The sequence below is a fragment of the Candoia aspera genome, chromosome 3 (assembly GCF_035149785.1).
Source record: "Candoia aspera isolate rCanAsp1 chromosome 3, rCanAsp1.hap2, whole genome shotgun sequence".
Lineage (NCBI taxonomy): Eukaryota > Metazoa > Chordata > Lepidosauria > Squamata > Boidae > Candoia > Candoia aspera.
This window is the reverse complement of record NC_086155.1, coordinates 75,942,119-75,965,187: the sequence shown is the minus strand read 5'-3', so window position 1 is coordinate 75,965,187 and position 23,069 is coordinate 75,942,119. Positions and strand designations below refer to the sequence as shown.

At 36.3% G+C, this 23,069-nt stretch overlaps 2 protein-coding genes across 7 annotated transcripts in view; one reads left to right on the top strand and one right to left on the bottom strand.

The window, feature by feature from the left end:
• NEXN (nexilin F-actin binding protein) overlaps nt 1-23,069 on the bottom strand; it is a 269,027-nt gene that overhangs the window by 205,784 nt on the left and 40,174 nt on the right. The window lies entirely within an intron of this gene.
• FUBP1 (far upstream element binding protein 1) overlaps nt 205-23,069 on the top strand; it is a 30,939-nt gene continuing 8,074 nt past the window's right edge. For 2 of the 6 annotated variants that reach the window (XM_063298157.1, XM_063298156.1), the window contains exons 1-18: nt 205-427; nt 3,425-3,515; nt 4,265-4,327; nt 5,118-5,159; nt 9,338-9,377; nt 10,624-10,673; nt 10,762-10,833; nt 11,046-11,103; nt 12,516-12,678; nt 12,763-12,861; nt 12,955-13,056; nt 13,379-13,481; nt 13,566-13,666; nt 15,163-15,304; nt 18,157-18,317; nt 19,590-19,741; nt 20,340-20,419; nt 21,258-21,383. In XM_063298157.1, the coding sequence (XP_063154227.1) occupies nt 314-427; nt 3,425-3,515; nt 4,265-4,327; nt 5,118-5,159; nt 9,338-9,377; nt 10,624-10,673; nt 10,762-10,833; nt 11,046-11,103; nt 12,516-12,678; nt 12,763-12,861; nt 12,955-13,056; nt 13,379-13,481; nt 13,566-13,666; nt 15,163-15,304; nt 18,157-18,317; nt 19,590-19,741; nt 20,340-20,419; nt 21,258-21,383 (1,759 nt within the window). In that variant the 5' untranslated portion in view covers nt 205-313. The remainder of the gene's footprint in view (nt 428-3,424; nt 3,516-4,264; nt 4,328-5,117; nt 5,160-9,337; nt 9,378-10,623; nt 10,674-10,761; nt 10,834-11,045; nt 11,104-12,515; nt 12,679-12,762; nt 12,862-12,954; nt 13,057-13,378; nt 13,482-13,565; nt 13,667-15,162; nt 15,305-18,156; nt 18,318-19,589; nt 19,742-20,339; nt 20,420-21,257; nt 21,384-23,069) is intronic. The other 4 variants (XM_063298158.1, XM_063298160.1, XM_063298159.1 and 1 more) reach the window with 4 other exon arrangements.

Sequence of the window (23,069 nt, the reverse complement as noted above, 5' to 3'; positions counted from 1 at the left end):
TTTAACGATCTACAGCACGCCCTCCTCTTCGCATCCTAGAAAGCTCCAGAGTATTCTACCCCACGTCCTGATTCTTATCTCGCGAGAGTTAGCTTGAAGAGGGGGGAAATCTTCTTTCCCGCCTTCATCCTCTCGGTTCGTTCTGCTCAAAATCTCGCGTCTCTTTCTTAGAAGTCTCGCGAGGATGTTAGCGGCCTCCCCTCCTCCTCTCGTGAAACACGATGCGACGCAGGAATGTGAAAGGCTCCCGCCCGCCGCCATTTTCTTTCTTTCTTGGCAGGCTGGGAGGACGGTAGGAAGTAGCGAAGGAGACATGTCGGATTATTCTACGGTGCCCCCTCCTTCTTCGGGAGCCCCCGGCGGAGGCGGAGGAGGTGGCGGGGCAGTTAATGATGCTTTTAAAGACGCGCTGCAACGGGCTAGGCAGGTGTGTATTACGAGCCCTGAAGTGATTTTTTTCTGGCTGGCTCCTCAGACTTTCAAGCAGGCCGCTGGCTTCTCCCATTCACCACTCGGCCTCTTTCGCCAAGGGAGACAACCCAGGGCCCACCGCTGTTCCGGAGGCGCTCTGAGTGGCCCCCGTGAAGGACTGGAGTGGTTTTTCTTTGGGAGGCTTTTCAGTACTCGGCGTGTTGAAGGCTTTGGTCGCTTCACTACCTACAAAAGCGCGGGGGCCAAGTCGCCTGGTATCCATTACGTTTCCGCTATGTGAGAGGAAGGCGGAGAAAGAGAAAGGGGATTAGCTTGAGAATCAAAGTTACCGAATTACTTTACTTTTTAAACTCTCACATTTTGCGGAAAGTTATTTTCCCAGTGTCCTTCCAGCTTTACTTTCTGGAAATGGCGTTGCCTTTATTTGTTAAAGAAACGAATTAACAGGGAGTCGGGTGTGTCCGCTTTTCTGAACTCTCCCCAGTCCGATCTCGCTTCTACTGTGCAGAGGGTCTTACGTTGTCCCCCACCTAATGCCGGCATGTTGTGCAGTATTTTCCATTGTACTCGCTTATACCTCGCTCGGTGGAAAATGTCGGTAACCGGAGGAACTGTTGGCGTATTCCTGCCTTCGTTAGAGCAGGTTTTTCTAAGCTGGTGCTCTCCAGTTCAACTTTTTTCCGTGCACAAACATAGGCAGTTTCAAAACCGAGTAATAAGCGTAATAGTTTCTTTTGTTTCTGTAGGAAGGCCAAGAGGAGGCACCTACTGCCCCCTAAGTGACATGGACTACAGCTTCCATCAGGCCCACCCATTTTCTTAATTGGCCAATAATAAACGTTTTAGAGGTGATACCTATTTCTGATGTGTTAGAGTTTCCAGGTGTTCTAATGTTTAGAAATTGCTCTTAACATTTCTTTCTCTGTTTGGGCTTTGTATGACTAAGGAAAGCTGTTCAGTTCTTTACTGTTGGAGGTGTTTGGTGCTGTTCTGGGACTTAAACCCATAAATGTATTTTGTTGTTGGAAATGAAGATAAAATTTGATTTAAAATTCCTTGCATTTTTATTCAGAGAAAATTCAGTTAATTGAAAAATAGGCAAAGCAGTCCTACATTTTAGTGAAGTAGAAAAAGAATAGAATCTTTTGCTGCTGCCTCCTATTTGGCTTCTGTGAGATGTTTCATTATTGAAGAGATTATTTAAAAATAATGTGAGGCTTTCTTTGTTTCCTGCCCTTTTTTGTATTATAGTTAATGTTTTAACAAACACAAAGCAATTATTTCACATTTTTGAAATATGCTCAGTTATAAGAAAGGGAAAAGCATACACACCGTGGAGATACAAGCATAACATGCAGTACAGTTTTTCAAATACAGAATGACTTTCAGTGTTAGCACATTTTCCTAAGTATGAATAAAATCACATTTGCTTTAAAAAGAACAAAGGTATACCACTAAGAGTTTGGTGTAGTGGTTAAGGCGTCAGGCTAGAAACCAGGAGACTGAGAGTTCTTGTCTCACTTTAGGCAGCACAAAGCCAGCTGGGTGACCTTGGGCCGGTCACTTTCTCTCAGCCCTAGGAAGGAGGCAATGGCAAACTACTTCTGAAAAACCTGCCAAGAAAACTGCAGGGGCTTGTCCAGGCAGTCTCTGAGAATTGGACATGATTGAACAGATTAAAAAAAAATCACTAAACCTAATAGAAGAAGGGAAGGGAATGTGATACACCTTAAAACTACAAAAACAATACTGTTGTGAGTTAAATATATGATTAGAAAAAAAAACTTGCGAATTTCTCCTGGAGTTGAGGGAGCTTGAAGTTCCCAGTGTTATATGCATTCCAGTGCTAAATCAAATTTGATCCACTGGAATGACTTAAAGATGGCTAGTACCTTCAAGTTTAATCAGTTCCTTATTTACTCCTACTGCTTTTGTTTGAATCAGATTTCAACTCAGAATGTCATTTACTTCAAATTAAAAACATCAGAAAGAATTGTTTCATATGGAACAGAAGTGAAAGGAACATGCAAGCTTAAAGCTGAGCCACTCAGGTTGAATTTCATACTGTTTGAAAGGAAAATATATATGCCCATGGAGTTGGGGATGAGATAATAGAAAACAGTGCAATCAAAGGGGAAAGTAGTAGTAACAGTTATTTCCAAAGTTGTATGACAGTCATTCATATATTGGTGAGCAAATTAGCACATTTTACCCTTTGTAGTGTCTTGATCAACAGACAATTCCATTGCACTTTGATATTTCATCAATATTATTTTAAATAGCTTTACTCTTGGCAGTAAGCTCCACTGAAGTGGAAACAAATGGGATTGACTTCTAGGAAAGAATGAATAAGATTGGACTGCTGTTAGAAACAAATTCTGTGGTCATGCTTTAAAAAGGCACCTATTGATAAAACCTACTGTTTTAAATATAGTGCTTTTCGTATAGTAATACACACATTTTCTCATTCTGTAATTGCACTCAGTTTAGTTGTATAATCTTGGTGGTGTAGTGGTATTTATTCAATTCATATCCTCCCTTTGGCTTTGTTACAGAGGATCTACACGGACTGATAATAGTTACAGATATTCAGGTGTTCAGCCAAGTTCTTTAATTGGCAGGCTGATGTCTAGCTTTTTGGAAGTAACGGATGAGGAAGATTCATACACCAGGGTATAGGTTCTTTTCCAGTTCATTTTCTTTTAACAGTTTAGACAAAACAGATAGCAGTTAGCTATCAGCATCTCATGTGTGTTAAGCAGTTTGATAAATAATTTAATATACATTAATGGCTGCAACAAGTATAGACTATTTGTGTTATGTAATTAGTGATCAGTGGAGCATGTATGAAACTGAATTATCAGTAATGATTTCTTAACAAAAGGAAAATTTATCCTAATGTTGGATGCTAAGTATGTTTGTTTATTAACAATTTAGAAAGTAGTATGATATAATTTTTTTTGGTAAAAGCAAATGTGTATCTTTTTTTCAGATTGCAGCAAAAATTGGAAATGAATCAGGGACATCTGTGAATTCAAATGATTACAGTTATGGGGGACAAAAAAGACCTCTTGAAGATGGAGGTATGCTGCAAATGCTGATATATTACTTTCTCAAAATTATAAACACTGACTGAAGAGTGTGTGTGAGAGCTTGTGCAGTTTCTGCTTAGAAGACGGAATAGTCCATCTTAAACATATACATGACCTTTAGATAAGACCTTTAAAAGCTAGCTGGGGTACTCTTAAAAGTAGATAGCAATGATATTTACATTTTAAGAATCTGGGAAGGTAGGTAAATACTCTTTAAAACTCTTTGTATTAAAACATTAACAACTTCTATAGTCAATTCAAAATACTATTCTTGAATTACTCTTTCAAACTTTGCATTGTGCAGGTGCAACTTTTTAAAATGAAACGCAGTTTCACAAAAATCACAAATTTACAGCTAGATTTGGGAGAAAATGTCTTCTAAATTGTTTGAACCCAGATAAGATGATGCTGTGACTTTTTTTTTCCTTCTGCAATATGTTAGTGAAATGTATAGCAAATTTAATTTTTAGGCTCATGGTCTTAAAAGAGTTTACTGTGTTTATCTTTTAAAGAATATAGTATTTTTTAAATTCATGAAGACAGATTTCTGATCTTGGAAGAGATGTAGGTTTTGAAGGAATATAATTTTGTTTGCAGAAAATTTCCAAGGCTCTTGACAAGGAGTACTTGTGTACTTTAATGAAGTGCCTTTTATTAATAGTGAGGCTTTTAATATTCAAGATTGAGCTAATGATGCTTCAAATGATGTATGTAATGTATTCTTTTTATTTTATGTGTAGATGGCTCTTGGACAAGTCCGAGCAGTACAACACACTGGGAGGGAATGCCCTCTCCTTTTAAAGGCAGGAATTTTTATTTATTACCTGTGTTTAGTATGTAAACGTGAAATGAACTAGTGAATCTTTTGCAATGGATGACACACACATTTCTTGGAATATGTGTCTGACTTTTACTGCACTTAATTGTGGTGGTTCATATATTCCTTAATATGGGGTGGGAAGGAAACATTTAAAGTAATTTTTATCAGATATTGGTTATCTACGACTTTCACTCATACTAAACGAATTTGGATAGTAGCTATGGTAGTGGCTTTGAATCTCCTGTTTTGAAGTCTTATGCCGTGAAATTTTCAGTATTTGAAAAGGAAGCTTGTATGACAGTCCCCAGTTTGAGATTGTATTGCTATGTGTTGGTTAAATTTTAAACTTTGATTTTCTGTTTAATATTGTGATTGTTGTCAGACATAATTGTAAAATGATTATTTCTCACAATGGTGGTTGTTTCAGTTTTTGTTACAGAAGCATCATTAGCTTTAGTGTCAAATTACTAATAATGCAGTTAAATGTTTGTTACATTTTAGTGCCTGGATTTCCATAATACTGTTTTTAAACCTGTGTGTTTTTATTGGACATGTTACATGATAAATGAAAGTACTTTGCATTTTTCCCCAATTACACTAACCAATTGTTAAACATATAAGATTTTTCTTTGTTTAGATGATCTATTCCCTGAAATTTCAAAAACATGCTAAAATGCACTGGACAAGTTGCATTTTGAACTTCTGGAACAGCAATTTATTTAAGTTACCTATATTTATGACCCAAAACATTTAAAAAATTCTTGATTTTGCAGATCAACCAGAGCCTAAGAAAGTTGCTCCCCCAAATAATGATTGTAAGTACATAAGATTTGCCATAACAAGTTATCATGCCATTTAATATATGCATATACACAAATGGGTTGCGTATCAGAGTTGTGTATATTGATCTTTTCTGACACTTCTCCCTCCATCCCGAAGAGCAGATGTTTGCAATTTTATATTATCTTGCTATTCACAGGATTCTGCTAGGTGGTACACATTATAGGAGGAGAACCCTGTTAGTCTGTGATGGTAAAATCAGGAATTTGGTAGCACTTTTTCCAACTAAGAAATTTTATTAAAAGGCATAAGCTTTCATGAGCTGCAGTTCACTTCATCAGATGCAAAGAGTGGTTATCCTGCACTCTACATAGATTCCTGATTTTTGGCTAGTAAAGGCTCAGATATGACTTGGTGCTTGCACAGGGGACCTTTCACAGTAAGACTTAAATAGGAAAATGAACTTAATGAAGTAATCCATGCTCTTTGATAGAAAACAATCGTGAATTTGGTTTTGTGTTAGTGAAAAGAAATAATAGAAAGTTGCTTATCATTTTTCCACATAAATCGGTATTAATGTTAAACCATCAGCTGGAATGTTTTTAGTCAGGAGTCTTTACTAATCTACTTGCAGATGACTAGACCTATTGAATTATGATCTGTGTTCTGATAATTTGATAATGGTGCACAAGATTTCACTTACAAGAGAGAATGGGTTCAGAAGGACACTGCTTAATTTAGTAATGCAGATTTTTTTTTAACAACGTTCAACTATGGAAGCTATATTCTGGCAGGAGTAGGAGTGTGCAGCTATTTGGATCCAAAGAGGATAAAATGTTCAGATTCAGAATGGGTCACTCACTTTTGCCTTTTCCTAGGCTTGCATGGTGGTGTTGTGGTTTTAGGGGGAGAAAGTGTTGATGCAACTGTCTGAGTGGCTGTTTATAAGCTATTGCATAGGTATGAGAGCCAGTTTAGTCTAGTGGTTAGTGGCAACGGGCTAGAAACCAGGAGACTGAGAGTTCTAGTCCCACCTTAGGCATGAAAGCCAGCCGGGTGACCTTGGGCCAGTCACACACACTCAGCCCAAATCACCTCACAGGGTTGTTATTGTGGGGAAAATAGGAGGAGGAAGGAGTATCTGGTATGTTCGCCACCTTGAGTTATTTATAAAAATAACAAAGGCGGAATAGAAAATAAATAATAAATATTTCCAGCTTGTGCAGAGTGGGGGTGTCTTTGAGTCAATCTGGATTCCTGAGGACTCTGTACAGGTCCATGCAATTTTCTTGACAATACTGCAGAAGAGATTCACCATTACTTTCTTCTAGGATGTGAGGGTTTTGTTCGTACTTCCCAGTGTAGGGTTGAGATTGAGAAAGAGCAACTGGCCAAAGTCACACAGTTGGCTTTCAGACTCTGGGAATCTTAGGACTCAGGTCTTCCCACTCCAGTACTTTTAACCATTACACCAGACTGGTTCTCTTTCTGCTGTTTACTAGCCTTTTATAAAGACAGTATTCTAGGAAAGTAGCAAAGTGTAGTTTTCAAACATGTCTCTGAGGATATCTGTTTGCTATATAGTCTCTTTGGGGATACTTTCTCAAACTATTCTTGATCTTTAATCATCCTCCGTATAACAATAGATTCAGATAGCAAATGTAAAAGGATTAATAATAAATTTATCCAATAGACTGAGTCTTGTGTTCTGTAAGCAGAACTCTCCATGAATATATCATCTGTAACTGATTTTCATAGATTCTGAAATAATGAAATGTCTTCTAATTCTCAAGAAATCTTTTTGGAATAGGAAGGATAGAGTGGGAAAGCAATGTAGTGTAAAAAGTATCCATTTACATATGATGTGTAAACTGCCAATTGAACCTTAGTCAACAAATCATGATTAGTGACCGGATTTACCTATTAGAGTAAGCTGTCCAATAGAAGAGAATACATGTAGCTCAAGGTTGACTGTGGAGTCCTTGGTGCTCTGAGCTTGCTTATTTGCTTGCCGATGTATTATTACACAACTAGGTAACATCATTAGGGCCAGCACCACTGATGATACTGCCTACTTGGGTATTGAAACATCTGCAGGCAAACAGAGAGCACCAAGGACTCCAGAATAAGCTATATTTTGATGGTGTTTTAAAATAGAGTCACATACCTTTAAACCATAAAGCAAGATTTACAACTATGGTAGTTGGATTTCCATACCACTCTAAGCCAAAACCTAACAATGCACCTGTATGGAATCTGACTTTTTATTTGTGGTTGTCTGCTTGGATTCAGAGGTAACCTTTTAAGGTTCTAGTTTAAAAGAAGCTTCCTTTCCAGATAGAAAACATAAGGTATACTACAGCTAGAAAAATGTTTAAAATAGTCCCAAAAGCTAATGAAACATTTGCTGGAAATTTTAAGCCAGTTAAATAGAAATAATGGAATCCAGCAGTTGAAAGATGATTAGAAATACTTTAATTAATTCATTTGTTTTTTACATAGTGAGATCAGAAGTATAAAGTTTAGTAATATAGGTGTTCTCTCCTGTAAGTGCTTACAGGTGTTCGTGTAGTGTTATTTCTTTTTTATTACTGATTTATTGATTCCAGGCCATATTTTGGTAGCAGATCGTGCTACTTCTGCAGAAATGTGTAAAATACTGCCAACAGTTCCTCTTACCATCTTGAATCATACTGTTCCATCAGTAAATCAGTACTTTGTTAGGCTTCTTTTGATTTTATTTCAGAATTAACTTATTTTAACTCATTTGTATATTCAGTTTTCTCAGTTTGATGAAAGTACAAACGAAAAGTTAGAATTTGGACCTTTAAATCTTCCAGTATGTATTATCCTTATCTACTGTATTCAGAGTAAGCTCCACTGATTTCAGTGAGACTTATTTCAAGATAATTAGATTAAATATTGCAGCCTAAAAATTTTAAGACAATGACTGATTCTGTTAAAACTGCCACAGAAGTTACAATTATATTGAAGCATATTAAAGTGTGGAGTTGCTAGTTTTAGTTGAATAACATCTTTATTGCTAGCATTTTCAAATATGAAACATTTAGCATTTTCCCTGTAAAACTGGAGTGGTTTAATTTAAAAAATAAAAGAGTCTATGTAGTTTAAAAGTTAAAAGCCAAGCAGAATAGTTTCAATTAACATTGAAAACTAACCAACAATATTTTCTTTAAAAACTTGATTTTTTTCATTTTTCTTAATCAAAGTTTTTGATAGTTTATATATTCAAATGATTACATTGTAGTATTGGAATCTAGCTACCAATTTTTTTATGAATTTTCATTTTAATTTATATATGAATAAAAGCCCTTAAAAGTATTTAGCTAAATGCAGTGGCTATTTCTGCTTGAAAACCACATGTGTGGCAAATAGGGCTTTGGTTTGTGTGGTTCTTCCTGCTTCATACTCATGTATACACTGAGTGTTTAGAGGGTGGAAATCTCAAGTATTGTATGATGCAGGAAAACACATGGAGTAAAAAGGAAGAAAATGAAAAAAGAAATCTTTCTAAGCAAAGAAGCCCTAGCAGATGCAGCATCTTGCTTGGCCTTGGAAGTTAAGCAGGATCAGGCCTGGTAATAATTTGCATGGGATACCTGCAGGCACTATCAATCTGTAAGCTACACTGAAGAAACATCCTGAAAAAAGGTGGAAACAACTTAAAGCTTGATTTAAAAGAGACTTTGCTTTGATAATGATTGTGTAATTTCTTCTTCCCTTTACTTTCACATTTTTATTCCTCATTTACACAAGCTACCATTTGTCTTTACTTGCAAAATAATAAATTATTATTTGTGTTTGCTCTGAAGAATTAGGTTTTGGTATTGATTTGTAATCAAGTTGCAAATCATAGCTTGGCAGTTGATCTAGCAGTAAACTAAAGAGAAGGAAATAGCTAAACTGAACACATCAGTTGGAATTGACCAAGCCGAAGACTTCCTCTGTGCTCTTTTTACTAGAACCAGTTCTGAGCTACCTCATTATATCCAGTGATGTATTTCTGGGTTAATGATATATTAAATGTGATTATTTGGCAAAACTTGGAATGTTAGTCAAAGCAAATATATTGAATTGAAAGTAGTCTGGTAGTCAAGTTTGTGTCCTGCGTGTTCTTGTGGTTGTTTTTGTTGTATACCATTATTGCAAATTATTTGGTGAAATTGTCAAAGTATGTAATATTTCATTTTAGCTTTTGGAAATCAGTTACCACCCATGCATCAGCAACAGAGGTAAGATTCAATTTTTCTTTAATTTGATCCTTGTAGAAAGTAATTATTTTCTATTGGCTTGTTTTAGAAATTTATGAAGTGTTATGTTATCAATATCAGAAATAGGTTTGGGGATTTCTTTTGTCCCTTGTGAGCAGACCAAAAAGCTATTGGGAAGAAAGTGATGTTCACATAGTTATTTCAGTCAGTAATTGAAATAATTACAGCTTCAATTGGTTGGGGAATTTGTATTTATTGTTTGCCAGGTAATGTTTACTGTAACTGACATTGAACCAGATGAGGTAATTAGTTGAGTAGGGATAGAGAATTAGATTTTAAATCACATGTTAAAAATAGCTGTATAGCTGAAAATGCTTTTTTACCATGCTACTTTTTCAGTGCAAGTTAAAGGGTTGCATTTCTTTTAAAGCACCTTTCCATTATTGTACTCATCAAACTGGAACTAGCTTTCTCTATTCATTTGATTGTTGATATTGTACAAATTGAGTTGCTTCTCACACTTTTTTGAAAACAAGATGCCTATATATTCAGCATGATGCAGGCAAATTATTTTTCCTTCTTTGCAACATTTTTATACATTTTGTGTTGTATAAACCAAAAAAGTAAATGAAAAAGTAGGGTGGACTGTATTAGACTCCACTGTGCCCATTGAAATCATCTTTTAATTGCAATTGCAGGGCACTTTCTTTGACCAATACTTTAGTGATATATTTAAGAACAAAAAATATTGCCACATATAACTTAGAATTGTGTTCATTTGAAGAAGAAAACCCAAAGTTCAAATGTACATTACTGAAATTCCTCTCTCACTTATGAAATATACAGTTTTGGTGAAATTTCCTAGCGTTTTCTTCCTCGTTTATGTTCTTGTTATATACTTTATTTTGCTTCTGACTTGGTTCTTTAATATAAAATGAAATAACACCATTTATGTATGTATGTATCTTTGAAAAACATATAAATTGCAGTAAGTTACGAGATTCATATATTATAAGTAGCTTCAGCATTATTAGAATTTTGACATTTTAACTAATTGGCTAAAGTTTGACCACCTGTGTTAAAATAATGGCTATTGTTTTGTAGGCACAGTGATTTAAAGATAGATGGAAAGCAAATTGAGTGGAAGTAAAGATTAACAAATAGATAATATGATGTACCTCTTTAGTTTTGATGTACCTCTTTAGTTTGGAGAGAACTTGATTTCAAGCTAGGTACAAATACTAGTTTGTGTTTTTTTCCCCCCTAGGTCTGTAATGACAGAAGAATACAAAGTTCCAGATGGAATGGTTGGATTCAGTGAGTATATAGATTTACTACAGTATATTTAAACTGTTGTAGTGTATGGTATTAACGCATTAACTGATTTGTTTGTCCATTTCTCAAGTAATTGGTAGAGGAGGAGAACAGATATCTCGCATACAGCAAGAATCTGGATGTAAAATACAGATTGCACCTGGTAATTATTTCATTTTTTGTATTTTACTAGCTTACAGTTACAGTAAATAATTAATATTGCATGCATGCGTGTTACTTTGATGGTCTTAAATTGTCAGCTTATATGAGATTGAAACAGTCATGAATTAGTTGAGTGATCTGTTGTTAAAATCCTAAAAGCAAATTTTTGATATTTGTTTACTAGTGTTCATTCTATGCTGTTTCCATTTGTAGATAGTGGTGGGCTTCCTGAAAGATCTTGCATGTTGACTGGAACACCTGAGTCAGTACAGTAAGTTTCTTCACAAATGTTTTCTGATCATGTTGAAATAATTTTTTCTGGAGAGTTTTCTTTCCAGATGTGTGCAGTGTTTTAATTTTGCCTAGTTATTTCTTATCTGCTAATACCCCAAATTCTATATTCTGTGTATTCTGTTATTGAGAATCCTGCCTCTTTTTTAAGTGTCCCAGACTGTATGCTATTGTACAGCAAATATATCTAGCTCTGCCTCTGAAATATGAACTACCTACAGTGCAAAATTTTCTTACTTTTCAGTTGAATCTTTATCTAGTCACTGGAAAACATTTGACCTTCCAGTGTATTTGGAAAGTTCAATAGTTCTACTGAGGCCAATTACTAGAGGTATATAAAACATTTTGAGCTTAAAACAAGTCCATGTTTGTAATGTTTTTTTCTCATTTTACCAGAAGTGTTCTGATGCTCAATCCATCAATCCAAAAGCTTGCAGAGCTGGAGATAGAACTGTTTAAAGGTGGTCGTTCAACAAGCAGTTGTTGCACCAAATAACTCTGATTTTAGATCTCAAATTATCTTCATTCCATTTTAATGTGGATTTGATAATTTATAATTTCTCTACACTAGTAAGAGCTAGCTAATACTGGCACTTTGAATTGTTACCTTTTCATGGTGCAGTTTTCACAAGGTTATATTCAGGAAGTCAGTGAACTTGCAGCAGAAGGCATGCATCAGTGCAGTAAGAAGGAGGCATTTTTCAGTTATACTCTCTCTTATTTGCTCTCAAGACAGATGTTCTATCTTGAGGAATTATTTGGCGAGAGTTGGGGAAAATGCTAAAAAAGCCCTCACATTTGCCTGACAAGAATCTTTAGATTGGATTTTATCTTGACTAAATAGGATAACTGCATTTTAAAACATAGCATATATCATACTGTATTCCATTTATATGGCACTGTATATTCATTAAAAGATTCAGTTCAAACAGGAGCTGTTTTTGACAATGGATGGATGCTATTATTTTGAGGAAAACATGCAACAAGCACACAAACACTCACACAATATGTTCAGTTTTGAAGCAAGTATTCAGAATGATTTGTTGAATAGTCTTTTAGTTATACCTGTACATTCATGACGACCCAAGTAACCTAAATATTTTTGGCTAGAATTCAATTACAAAATTATTTTCTCAAGCCTGGCACACAGCAGGTGAAGTATTGTTGGTTTAGTGTGGCTACTAGTAGTATGAAGAAATCACATGCATTCTCATTTTATCTATTTTGCCCATTTAATATCACTGTAAATAACACAGTATCATTTCCAGCGTGTGTATAAAGTAGATCATTTCATGATTTTTAGTTAGCAATCTGCCTGAACATGCTGTCTCTTGCTAATTGTGTTGTTTTTCTTATATTTTTTAAATTGCAATCACTTTTATCTTTTTCAAGATCTGCAAAGAGATTGCTTGACCAGATCGTTGAAAAGGGAAGACCTACACCTGGATTCCATCATGGCGATGGCCCAGGAAATGCTGTCCAAGAAATCATGATTCCAGCTAGCAAAGCAGGATTAGTTATTGGAAAGGGTGGAGAGACAATAAAACAACTTCAAGTAAGCTGACAGATTTTATTTTCTAAAATTATGCATGAACACTTAATATTTTTATGATCAGTGTGCATTAATTTTGTTAAATAGGAGCGTGCAGGTGTTAAGATGGTAATGATTCAAGATGGACCACAGAACACTGGAGCAGATAAACCTCTTAGGATCACAGGAGATCCTTACAAAGTGCAAGTAAGAACAGATTTTAAAATTTAAATTATATGTCACTCCAAGAGAAATCATTGTAAGATTATTGCATCTTACCTGTACTTGTTTTGCTTTCAGCAAGCCAAGGAAATGGTTTTAGACCTAATTCGTGATCAAGGTGGCTTTAGAGAGGTGCGCAATGAATATGGGTCAAGAATAGGAGGCAATGAAGGATTAGATGTGAGTATGATGAATACTTTAGCCAAATTTGTACTTTAGGGCCTGTGTTCATTCTTCTGTCTGGACAAACATCATAAGTTGCAGATTCCTTTCACTAATTTAGAACATCCTGATTAGGATGCTTTACTCCCTGTTAAATACTAATGATAAAATTGGCTTTAAAATGCTTAAAGTACTGTAGACCATCCAATTCCTCCCTTGCTCAATCCTTTTATGTTGAGTTGAAGTATGTAATGGTTAGCATTTTCTAGAGTTACATATTAATTTGATTTGCTTGGAAATGCTTGTTCAACATTTGTTAAAATACGTTGTGTTTCTTAAGGTGCCAATACCACGGTTTGCAGTTGGTATTGTAATTGGAAGAAATGGTGAAATGATAAAAAAGATACAGAATGATGCTGGTGTCAGGATTCAGTTTAAACCAGGTAGGGTTTCTCCATGGGCAAATACACAAATTGCATGTTTTATCTATAATTAAATGCTTATAAAAATATTTATTGCCCTTCTAGATGATGGAACAACTCCTGACAGAATAGCCCAGATCACAGGACCTCCAGACAGATGTCAACATGCAGCTGAAATTATTACAGATCTTCTTCGAAGTGTTCAGGTCAGTTAATAGTTCAGGCAAGTTTTTAATTGTTCTTGTACAGTACTATTCTTGGTTTTTTTTAACCTGTACTAGGGAGAAATATGCATAGATATTTTTATGTTAAAACTAGGTGAGATGCCTGCAGTTTATAATAGTAAAGTTTTTGTGACTTGTATGTCTTTCATACTCAAGGTGGAACATCTTGTGGAGATTCCTGTTATGGATATTTTACCATGTTACCTGCTTCATAATTATGGTTGTTATTATTTTTAATTTAATTAATTAATTTCTATCCCGCCTTTATTATTTTTATAAATAACTCAAGGCAGCGAACATACCAGATGTTCCTTCCTCCTCCTATTTTCCCACAACAACCACCCTGTGAGGTGAGTTGGGCTGAGAGAGAGTGACTGGACCAAGGTCACCCAGCCAACTTTCATGTCTAATGTGGGACTAGAACTCACAGTCTCCTGGTTTCTTGCCAATTGCCTTAACCACTAGACCAAACTGGCTATAGTCTAAAGAAAAAAAAATCAAATCTGTAAATGCTTACTGCCTTATTGTGATTCTTAATTCACCTATCTAAGGCACCAAATTTATGTTAGGAACAGCTGAAATTTGGTTCAGCTTCATAACATTTGATAGTTGCTACTTAGGAAATTTGTATTTTACTGGTTCTGAGCCTCTACTAGTAAGTCTTATTTAGCAGTAAGGCCTTGGCCAGCATAGCACTGATTATTAGATGTCTGTAAAATTTTTGAAACAAAACCAATCTCCTAAAAGAAGAGCGCTAGTTGGAGATTTATAGATACGATTTTCAGTTGAAAGTGTGATAAATCTGTGTGCTATGTCATGCTCCTTGCATCAGGAGTCAGTGGTGCTGTGCCTGAAGTTTTCAAGGTATCTGGCATTCCCAAAAGTTTTTACATGCACCCCAAATTATTTTTTTAATGGCTAAAAGCCTGTGAGATTGCCAATTCATGCAAGGCATTTGTGTTTTCACTTAATCTCTCAAGATCCCTCCCTCTTAGGAGGGAGACTCTAGAAATCATACAAGCAATAGTGGCTTGGAATGATTCATTTCATTTGTACCCCACATTTTCTCAAGGAGCTCAGAGATCTTCACAGCACGAGCCTTCCACAATAGGTTAAGCTAAGAGTTAATGACCATTCCAGAACTACCAAGTGAGATCCACCACAGTATTAGTCCAGCTCCATATAGTAAGCTAGCATACTAGGAAGAAGAGAAATCAGGATTTTTATTGTTTTGTTTGGAAAAGTGTTTGCTCAGTTGAAATGGAATAGACAGCTTATATTGGAAGCGGGGGGGTTGGTTGTTTTTGTGAAGAAAAAATGTAAAATACTGTGACTCTTACAAAAGTCTAACCTTTCCCTCTCTTTGTTGTTGTTTTGAGGCAGTTGTATTTGCCAGAAAGGCAAAATGGGAATAATGTTTCTGCAGAATACAATATTTTTTTTCAGTATTGCTAAATACAATTCTTTTTATAATTTAGGCTGGCAATCCTGGAGGTCCAGGGCCTGGTGGCCGCGGTAGAGGAAGAGGTCAGGGGAACTGGAATATGGGACCACCTGGTGGATTGCAAGAATTTAATTTTATTGTTCCCACTGGAAAAACTGGATTAATCATTGGGAAAGGTAAAAAGCTTGATTTGCTTTAGATAAATAAGCTTTCTCCTGCTTGAGGGCAGGAAATGGCATTTATCATTGAGTAACTCACTTCTGTAGCTCAGATGACTGGAATAGTGTGATTTACTTTTGTTTTCAGTACCTTTTTCCTTGAAATGCCTCAGTTCTGCTTCGTGGCCCAGCTTGTAGCCAAAAAATAATGTTTTAAATTAAGTTTCTAATGACACTAATGGCGAAACAAGATGTCTGGCTTAAAAAAAGCAAAAGATCAAGAGTATTAAAGGAGAATCTCTTAGAAATATTCAGAAAGTTAATTGTCCATGCTGGCTTGCATCATGCTGGAAATTAAGTGATGTTTTGTGCTTTTGAAACACAAAAATAGTAATATTTATAGGCATCAGAGTTTTTTTTTTAAAGATTATTTAGCATTAGGGTTTTTTGAGCCAGGAAGAGTTTTTTGAAGATAATAAATCTAAACACAGAAGTTATAAGTCTATTAGCAGATTTTGAGACCAACAATTTTTATTAAAAGGCATGTTAGCTGTACCTCAGGAAACTTCATTAAATGCAACTGTACCTCAGGAAAAGATAGCCTTTTACTTAAAATTTATTATTCTGAAAAGCTGCTAACAAGTTCCTCTTGGTTTCTGGCTAACATAGACCAACACAGCTGTCCTGCAGTATCTAAACAAAGGTAATGGTTTCTTTTAATAATTTAACTGCACTAGTTCTGAATATCCAGATTATGATTCCCTGATCCTTGCTCCCTCTCCAAAATGAAGTACCTTCCTGATATCAAAATCTGTCTGCACAACTTTTGTCCAGGAAATGCAGTATCAACCAAGAAACAGCAAATCAGGATCCAATCCTAATTGAGAAAATATACAAGAATTTCAAATTTTAGTGTTAATTATTTTACATCCAGGAGCAAGTACCTATTTTTGGTGGTGGTGGTGGTGGTGGTATAAGAAAACAAAGTTCAGGATCCCAAGTTGGATTCAGAGAGGCTGCACATAATCAACCAAAACTTAACTACACTTTTAGCATTATTGCTGATGCCATATTAAACTCTAGCATTCTTTGGTAGTGTCGTTGCCAAACATAATTGCTCAAACCCTCATGAACTTTACCTCCAGAACCAATTTAACTTAGAATTCTTTCAAAGGGTATTGTGTCTTTGGGAAAAATTGATTTTCTGGTAGAAATGGACAGGAATACAGTCATACTTCTTCTGAAGAGGGAAAAGAAATCAGCAAAACAATGTTAGTACCAGAAGCTACAGAACTAGCAAACTCTGGAAATTACAGTTCCCGTAGCTGACGAGCTTGTTTCCTAGATCCAGACCAGCACTGGAAACTCCACCGTATCTGTATATCTTCTGTAGTTTGGAGCTTCCTCTGTCAGCTTTTTTATATTGCCATTCAACTCTGAATTATCAAAATTCTCCAGGAGCTATTAAAAGAAAATGAATATAAACTACTAATGATGTCTCTCTGTCTATCTTCCAGTCCTCATTAGGTGATTTTAAGAGAAAAACTCTCAGAATCACCAATCACCTGCTATGAAACACAGCCTATTTTCCCAAGATGCAAAAGTTTACCCAGTTCTAGTGTTACTCTGTTTAGCCACTTTAAACTGAAAGTGGTGACTTCTGAAAGTGGGCTCTCCATTAGAAATAAGCATCCTTCTATCCTACAAATCAGAACACACCAATAGGAATTATGATGCCTCCATCCTAGGAAAAAGATTGAACCAGCCATGAACTCTTACATACCTGCTGTGAGGATTAGCTAGACCTCAAAGCTAAAACACTGTTCCTTTGCCTTTCTTCTGTGTTGTCTAACTAGGTATAATATTGATTGGGCTTCATTTGTACCTCCAAAAATTTCTTAGAAAACAATGTCTAATATTCTGGTTGTAAACCACCCAGAGTCCCCCCTTTGGGGGGAGATGGGCAGTGTCAAAATTAAATAAATAAATGTATGTACGTATGTATGTATGTATGTAAACTGTCTTCTCACTATCCATCACTGCTTCTGAAATCTCTGTATTGTTTACTGAATTCTACTTGAGCTTTTCTTTGAGCAACACACTATATTGGTTTCTTTCTAATGTGGGGATAAAAGTGTCCAACTTAGTCTAGCTCTTTGGGTAAGACACGAATCACATCAGCTGTATTTCCCAGATGTCAACAAAACGAGTTGATCAGCTCTATAATGTTTTTGGTAAATACCTTCACAAAATAAAAGCCTCATGTTACTACTTCTGTTGAAGCAATGTTGGAAAAGATATTTCATGTGTTTTTCTCCCATCCCTGCTACTTTATATACTCAGGATACTAGTTATATATTTAATGTCTCATACGGAAAATAAAAGTGGAACCATTTGGTTCAGCATTAAAACCTTGCAAAGTAACAACTCTCAGCAACGTACTTTTCTATTCTCAGATAAATATGTTTCTGGGCTTCTCTCTTTTCTTAAAAGAAAAAAATAGCTATTCAGAGTTTTTCCGCAACCTCAGCTGTGAATTGGAACTGTGGAACAGCTTGTACAGGTGAAGATTACTGTATAGATAATGAAACTAAATCACATGGTTTCTGACCTCCAAGAAATAAAAGTAATCAATTATGACTTTATGTCAAACAAGAAGAAATGTTAAGTCATGCAGAAAAAATGTTTTAAATGATAGTTCAAAACTATAAATACAACTATTATCAATAGCAATATAACATCACCAAGATAGTGCTGTTATTCTCACTTCAGGAGCAAGCAAGGGTAATTTTTGTTGTTCTTTGTACTTAAGGTTATTAAGAACTTCTACAGATTACAGTATGATAGCATTTATTTGTTTGTAAATTCAGGTGGTGAAACTATCAAGAGCATTAGTCAGCAATCTGGTGCAAGAATAGAACTTCAGAGAAATCCTCCACCAAATGCAGATCCCAACATGAAATTATTTACTATTCGGGGGACACCACAACAGATTGATTATGCTCGGCAGCTTATAGAAGAAAAGATTGGAGTGAGTATTTTGGAAAACCATTGTTCGTTAATGTTTCTACGGTTAGAGTACAGAACAGAATTAGCTTTTTAAATTTGTCTTTGTTCAGAATTCATCTCCTTATGATATTACTTATCAGTAGCTTTGAACAGTCCCATTTAAAATTGCATTTCTCAAGTTTGTTGCGTGCTCTTAAGAGTAATAAGACAGTTTAAATGGAGGACTTGCTTGTTCTGCACAATTTACTGAATGATGATAACGTATTCATGAAAAAGTGCATAACCAGGTCATATGAATTGTAGAAAATTAAGAATTATGGAAAATGTTTGCATTTTGTGAAATGTGTGTACAGGTAGTCCTTAACGGCAATTGGGACTGGAATTTCCATCGCTAAGCGATGCAGTTGTAAAGCACGACATTGCATGACTGCATTGCTTAGCAATGGCAATTCTTGCAGTCCCCATTGCTGCTGTTAAGCAAGGATCTTGGGTTATTAAGCGAGCACCTTCTTGCAACTTCCTGCCAGCTTCTAACAACAAAAGTCAATGGGGAAGTTGCAAGTCCCAGGCGGTTTGCAAGCAGGCCAGCAGGCAAGTAAGTGGCTGCTGCTGGGTGGGAGAGAGAGAGCAAGGTGGCCAGGGAGGTGCAGTGCAAGCCCAGTGAGACAGAGGGTGTGTGAGTGGCCAGGAAGGTGCCACGTGAATGCAGAGGGGCTGGGGAAGGGTGCACGGGTGGGGGAAATTAGCTAGAGCAACTTGTGACCTCCTCTGCCAGCTTCCCCACTGACTTTGCTTGTGGGAAACCGGTAGGGAAGGTCACAAATTGCAGTCATGTGACTGTGGGATGCTGCAACCATCATAAGTGTGAGCTGGTTGCGAAGTGCCCAGATCATGGTCACGTGACCGCGGGGGTTCTGGGACAGCCGGAACTTCGAGGACCAGTCGTAACCAATGTTCATTCAGCACTGCCATAACTTCAGATGGTCACTGAACTAGTAGTCGTTAACTGAGGACTACCTGTAATGTGAGTGAAGTTTCCTTTGATCTCTTATCTTTGCCCTCATCTATTCAGTAGACGAGGGATTCCAAGCTAAGGGGAAAACAGTTACACTACTATGTGAGTTTTAATTATACTGATATACAGTGCAGTTGGGCACAATATATAGATGTTTCTAAAAATGCTGCATTAGTCCCCTAAAAAAAAACTGACAATAAAACTTCTAGCTCAGTATAATCTTATCCTTGCTATTGATGTAGAATAACTTCACTGTACTATTTTACCGTATCTTAACAGGGTCCGGTAAATCCTTTGGGGCCACCTGTGCCTCATGGACCTCACGGTGTTGTTCCAGGGCCACATGGACCTCCTGGGCCACCTCCTGGGGCTCCAATGGGACCTTACAATCCAGCTCCTTATACCCCTGGCCCTCCTGGTCCTGCACCTCAGTAAGTATTGTACACTTGCAGACAAGTTTGCAGAGCATGGTGTAGTGGTTAAGATGTTAGACTGGCATCTGAGAAGTCACGTGTGTGTGAGTACATATATACATCTACGAAGAAAGTGTTACATAAGTCACTTGAAGCTTTTGGAAGAAATAGGGTAAATCTTTGGAATAAGCTGTAGATTTAAACTGTAGGTTCCATGTAATTTTTAAATGTATTTGTTGTATAAACAACAGCTAAGAAGATTTTTCTGAATTCAGAGATTTCTCTGAAAGGAGAAAGGATACCTTTTAACTGAACATTTATTCTAAATTAAAATAATATATATTATAAAAGGTTTAATTCATGTTAGGTGTGCTGTAAATGCTTAGCTCTGGAGCATACATGGGGAGGGATTCTTGTAGGCTATCTAGGTCAATTCTCTTCTTGATGGAGGAAATCAGAGCATTCCTAATAGATTTCAGTCTAGCTTTTGCAGCAGTCTCCAAGTCACCAATAGCAAAAAGAACTTTCCATTAAAATTAAGAAATCGCTGAGAACAAGAAGTCCCTATAATTCATTTTACTACTGGATCTAATTATATATTACACTTTCATTTTAGTGGACCTCCAGCACCATATGCTCCTCAAGGATGGGGTAATGCATATCCACATTGGCAACCACCTAATCCCCCAGACCCTGGTAAGAATAAGCAAATGTATAAATGGTGCTAATTTGCAATGAGCTACACATTAATCACATACTAATGAAAATTTATTTGAAACCCATTTGATAAATCATTCATTAAAGCCATGTTCATTTCATTTTGCCAGCCTAATAGCACACTAAAGCTGAAATGCTAAACTCACTTGCGAAAAGGCTCCATTGAAAACACTAAGCACACATTTAAGCACAGATAGTTGTGAAAACCCAGCAGCTTGGGTCGCTAAGTTATGTTTAGGTTGAATATTTCACCCTGAATTAGGTACAAAGTTAGATTTAGAACTTACGTTTCTGATTTTTTAAAAAATATGGCTTTGAAATGTTTGACTTCATATTTGGTAATAAAGCTAGTGGAATTGCTTTCTGCCCGAGCCTTGAACAGGTTTATTATTCAAAAGAAGGTACTACAGAATTTATGACGTTTGTTCTCAAGCCTGCATAAGATGCAGTCCAAATCCTATGCGTTGCTGTCCAGATAACACACCAGTTCTGAAAGCGGCACTCACACCCAACATACCAAAATAATAAAGCTACTTGGGCTGCAGGGCAATCCTAGGTACAGGCCCCACTTTGTAGCACTTCCATTTATAAGTATGTTTTTGAATATATGCGTGGGTAATTCACAGAAATGGCTGCATGCATTATTCAGATGCTGTAATCAACAATTAATATTCTCTAAGAACAGATTATCCATTTTACTTTTGGGGAATGTCTTTTGTATATTTATCTTTCTTAACATAAGAATGGATATAAATGGCAACTGATCTTGGTGAGCTCTTTTGAGATGTTGAACTGAAAGCCATACTTAATTTCTCAGGTAAGCCAGCAGATCCTAATTCAGCAGCATGGGCAGCCTATTATGCCCACTACTATCAACAGCAAGCACAGCCACCCCCTGCAGCTCCACCTAGTGCACCACCTGCTACTCAGACCAATGGACAAGGTACCATTCTTGTATCAATATAATAAAGAAGTCAAAATGGCTTTTCTTTAAAGATAAAGTATCTTATTCAAACTCTAGAATATCTTGAAAGAGTAGTTTTATTATAATTTCACCAATTAAATATTTGAAGTTTTGTATGCACGTTGGTTTCAATCCTAAAATAAGTTAACAAGGGAAATGTAAAAACATTTAGGACAGCTAATTTAGGGTAAAGCATTAGATTGAGGAGAATTTTAAGCAAAGTTGGGCTGAGGTTTACCAAATTCTGGGCAACTCCTGATCTTTCTAGTAATCTCCATATCTCTTTCCTTTGCTTAATTTTTTTATATTCCAAGCAATTACGTTGATGAGCCAATTAAATACAACTCACAATATATCATACTTCTCATAAAATTGTGTCTAGGATTCAAGTACTGATATTTTTCCTGAAGTTATTTCACAGAAAAAATAGGCATTCATACATTATACAAAAATGTTTTAGCACTATGGGAATGAGCCTTGCTAGACTTGCTTTTTCACTACTGTAGTCTGGAGTTTCTATACATTATCTGGGCTTTCAATTTATGCTTTGCAAGCAAATGGGTTACTCGCCTTTGTTGAAACTATGAGTTGCTGTTAAATCAGGATATTGCTTTAATTTATTACTGTCTTAGACCAGTAGAAAATCAGGATAGAAAATTCTGCAGTCTCAGTGAAAGAGGTGGGATTAATAGGCTTGTGAACTTGATACCACCCAAGGTTTCTTTTGTAAAGAGATTTAGGGTTTCAATATTGATTTAAAAGTATGTAAGGGAAATTACTGTCAGCAGGAATTGAGAAAAATAATCCAGTAGAACATATTCAGATTTGGACCACGGTGGAAATACAAAAACTGAATTTGAATCAAACATCAATTCAGATCAAAATGATCACTTGAAAGCTTATATTATGCTTCCAACCAAATGATTATGGCATAGCTGCTGCTACCATGAGTAAAACAAAAAAATGTCTTCTTAACTTGAATCGTATATTCTGCCAAGGTATTCTGTTTGATATAAAGATTGTTTGCAGGGTTTTCTGGAAAATTACAGTGTGGACACACACACACAGAAGCATATGTTGCCATCACTAGTTTGGTCTAGTGGTTAAGGCGACGGGCTAGAAACCAGGAGACTGTGAGTTCTAGTCCCGCCTTAGGCATGAAAGCCACTGGGTGACTTTGGGCCAGTCACTCTCTCTCAGCCCAACCCACCTCACAGGGTGGTGGTTGTGGGGAAAATAGGAGGAGGAAGGAATTTTGGTATGTTCACCACCTTGAGTTATTTATAAAAACAATAAAGGCAGGATAATTAATTAATTAATATATTTGGGGTGTGGGCTCTAAAGGACATGGACTAGTCATGATTTGTGTACAGTGACTGGTTCCAGTTAAACATAATGGGATCAGCTGAATCATTAGAAGGTCTGGCTGATCTTCCTGTATGTTAGTGCAAGAGAATTTTTTTATTGGCTTGTATAGATAAAGATGTCTATACATGTCTTGTACATGTCTTGATGGGTGAACGATGCATGGCTGCAGCCAAGTTCTGTGCTCGATAGGTGCAAATAAGGCATTTCTGAACCGGGACTTAAGAAGTATTTGAAAACAGATGTCCTGACTTTTGATGTAAGGTTTTTACCCTTAACTGGAATAAAACATAAGTGACT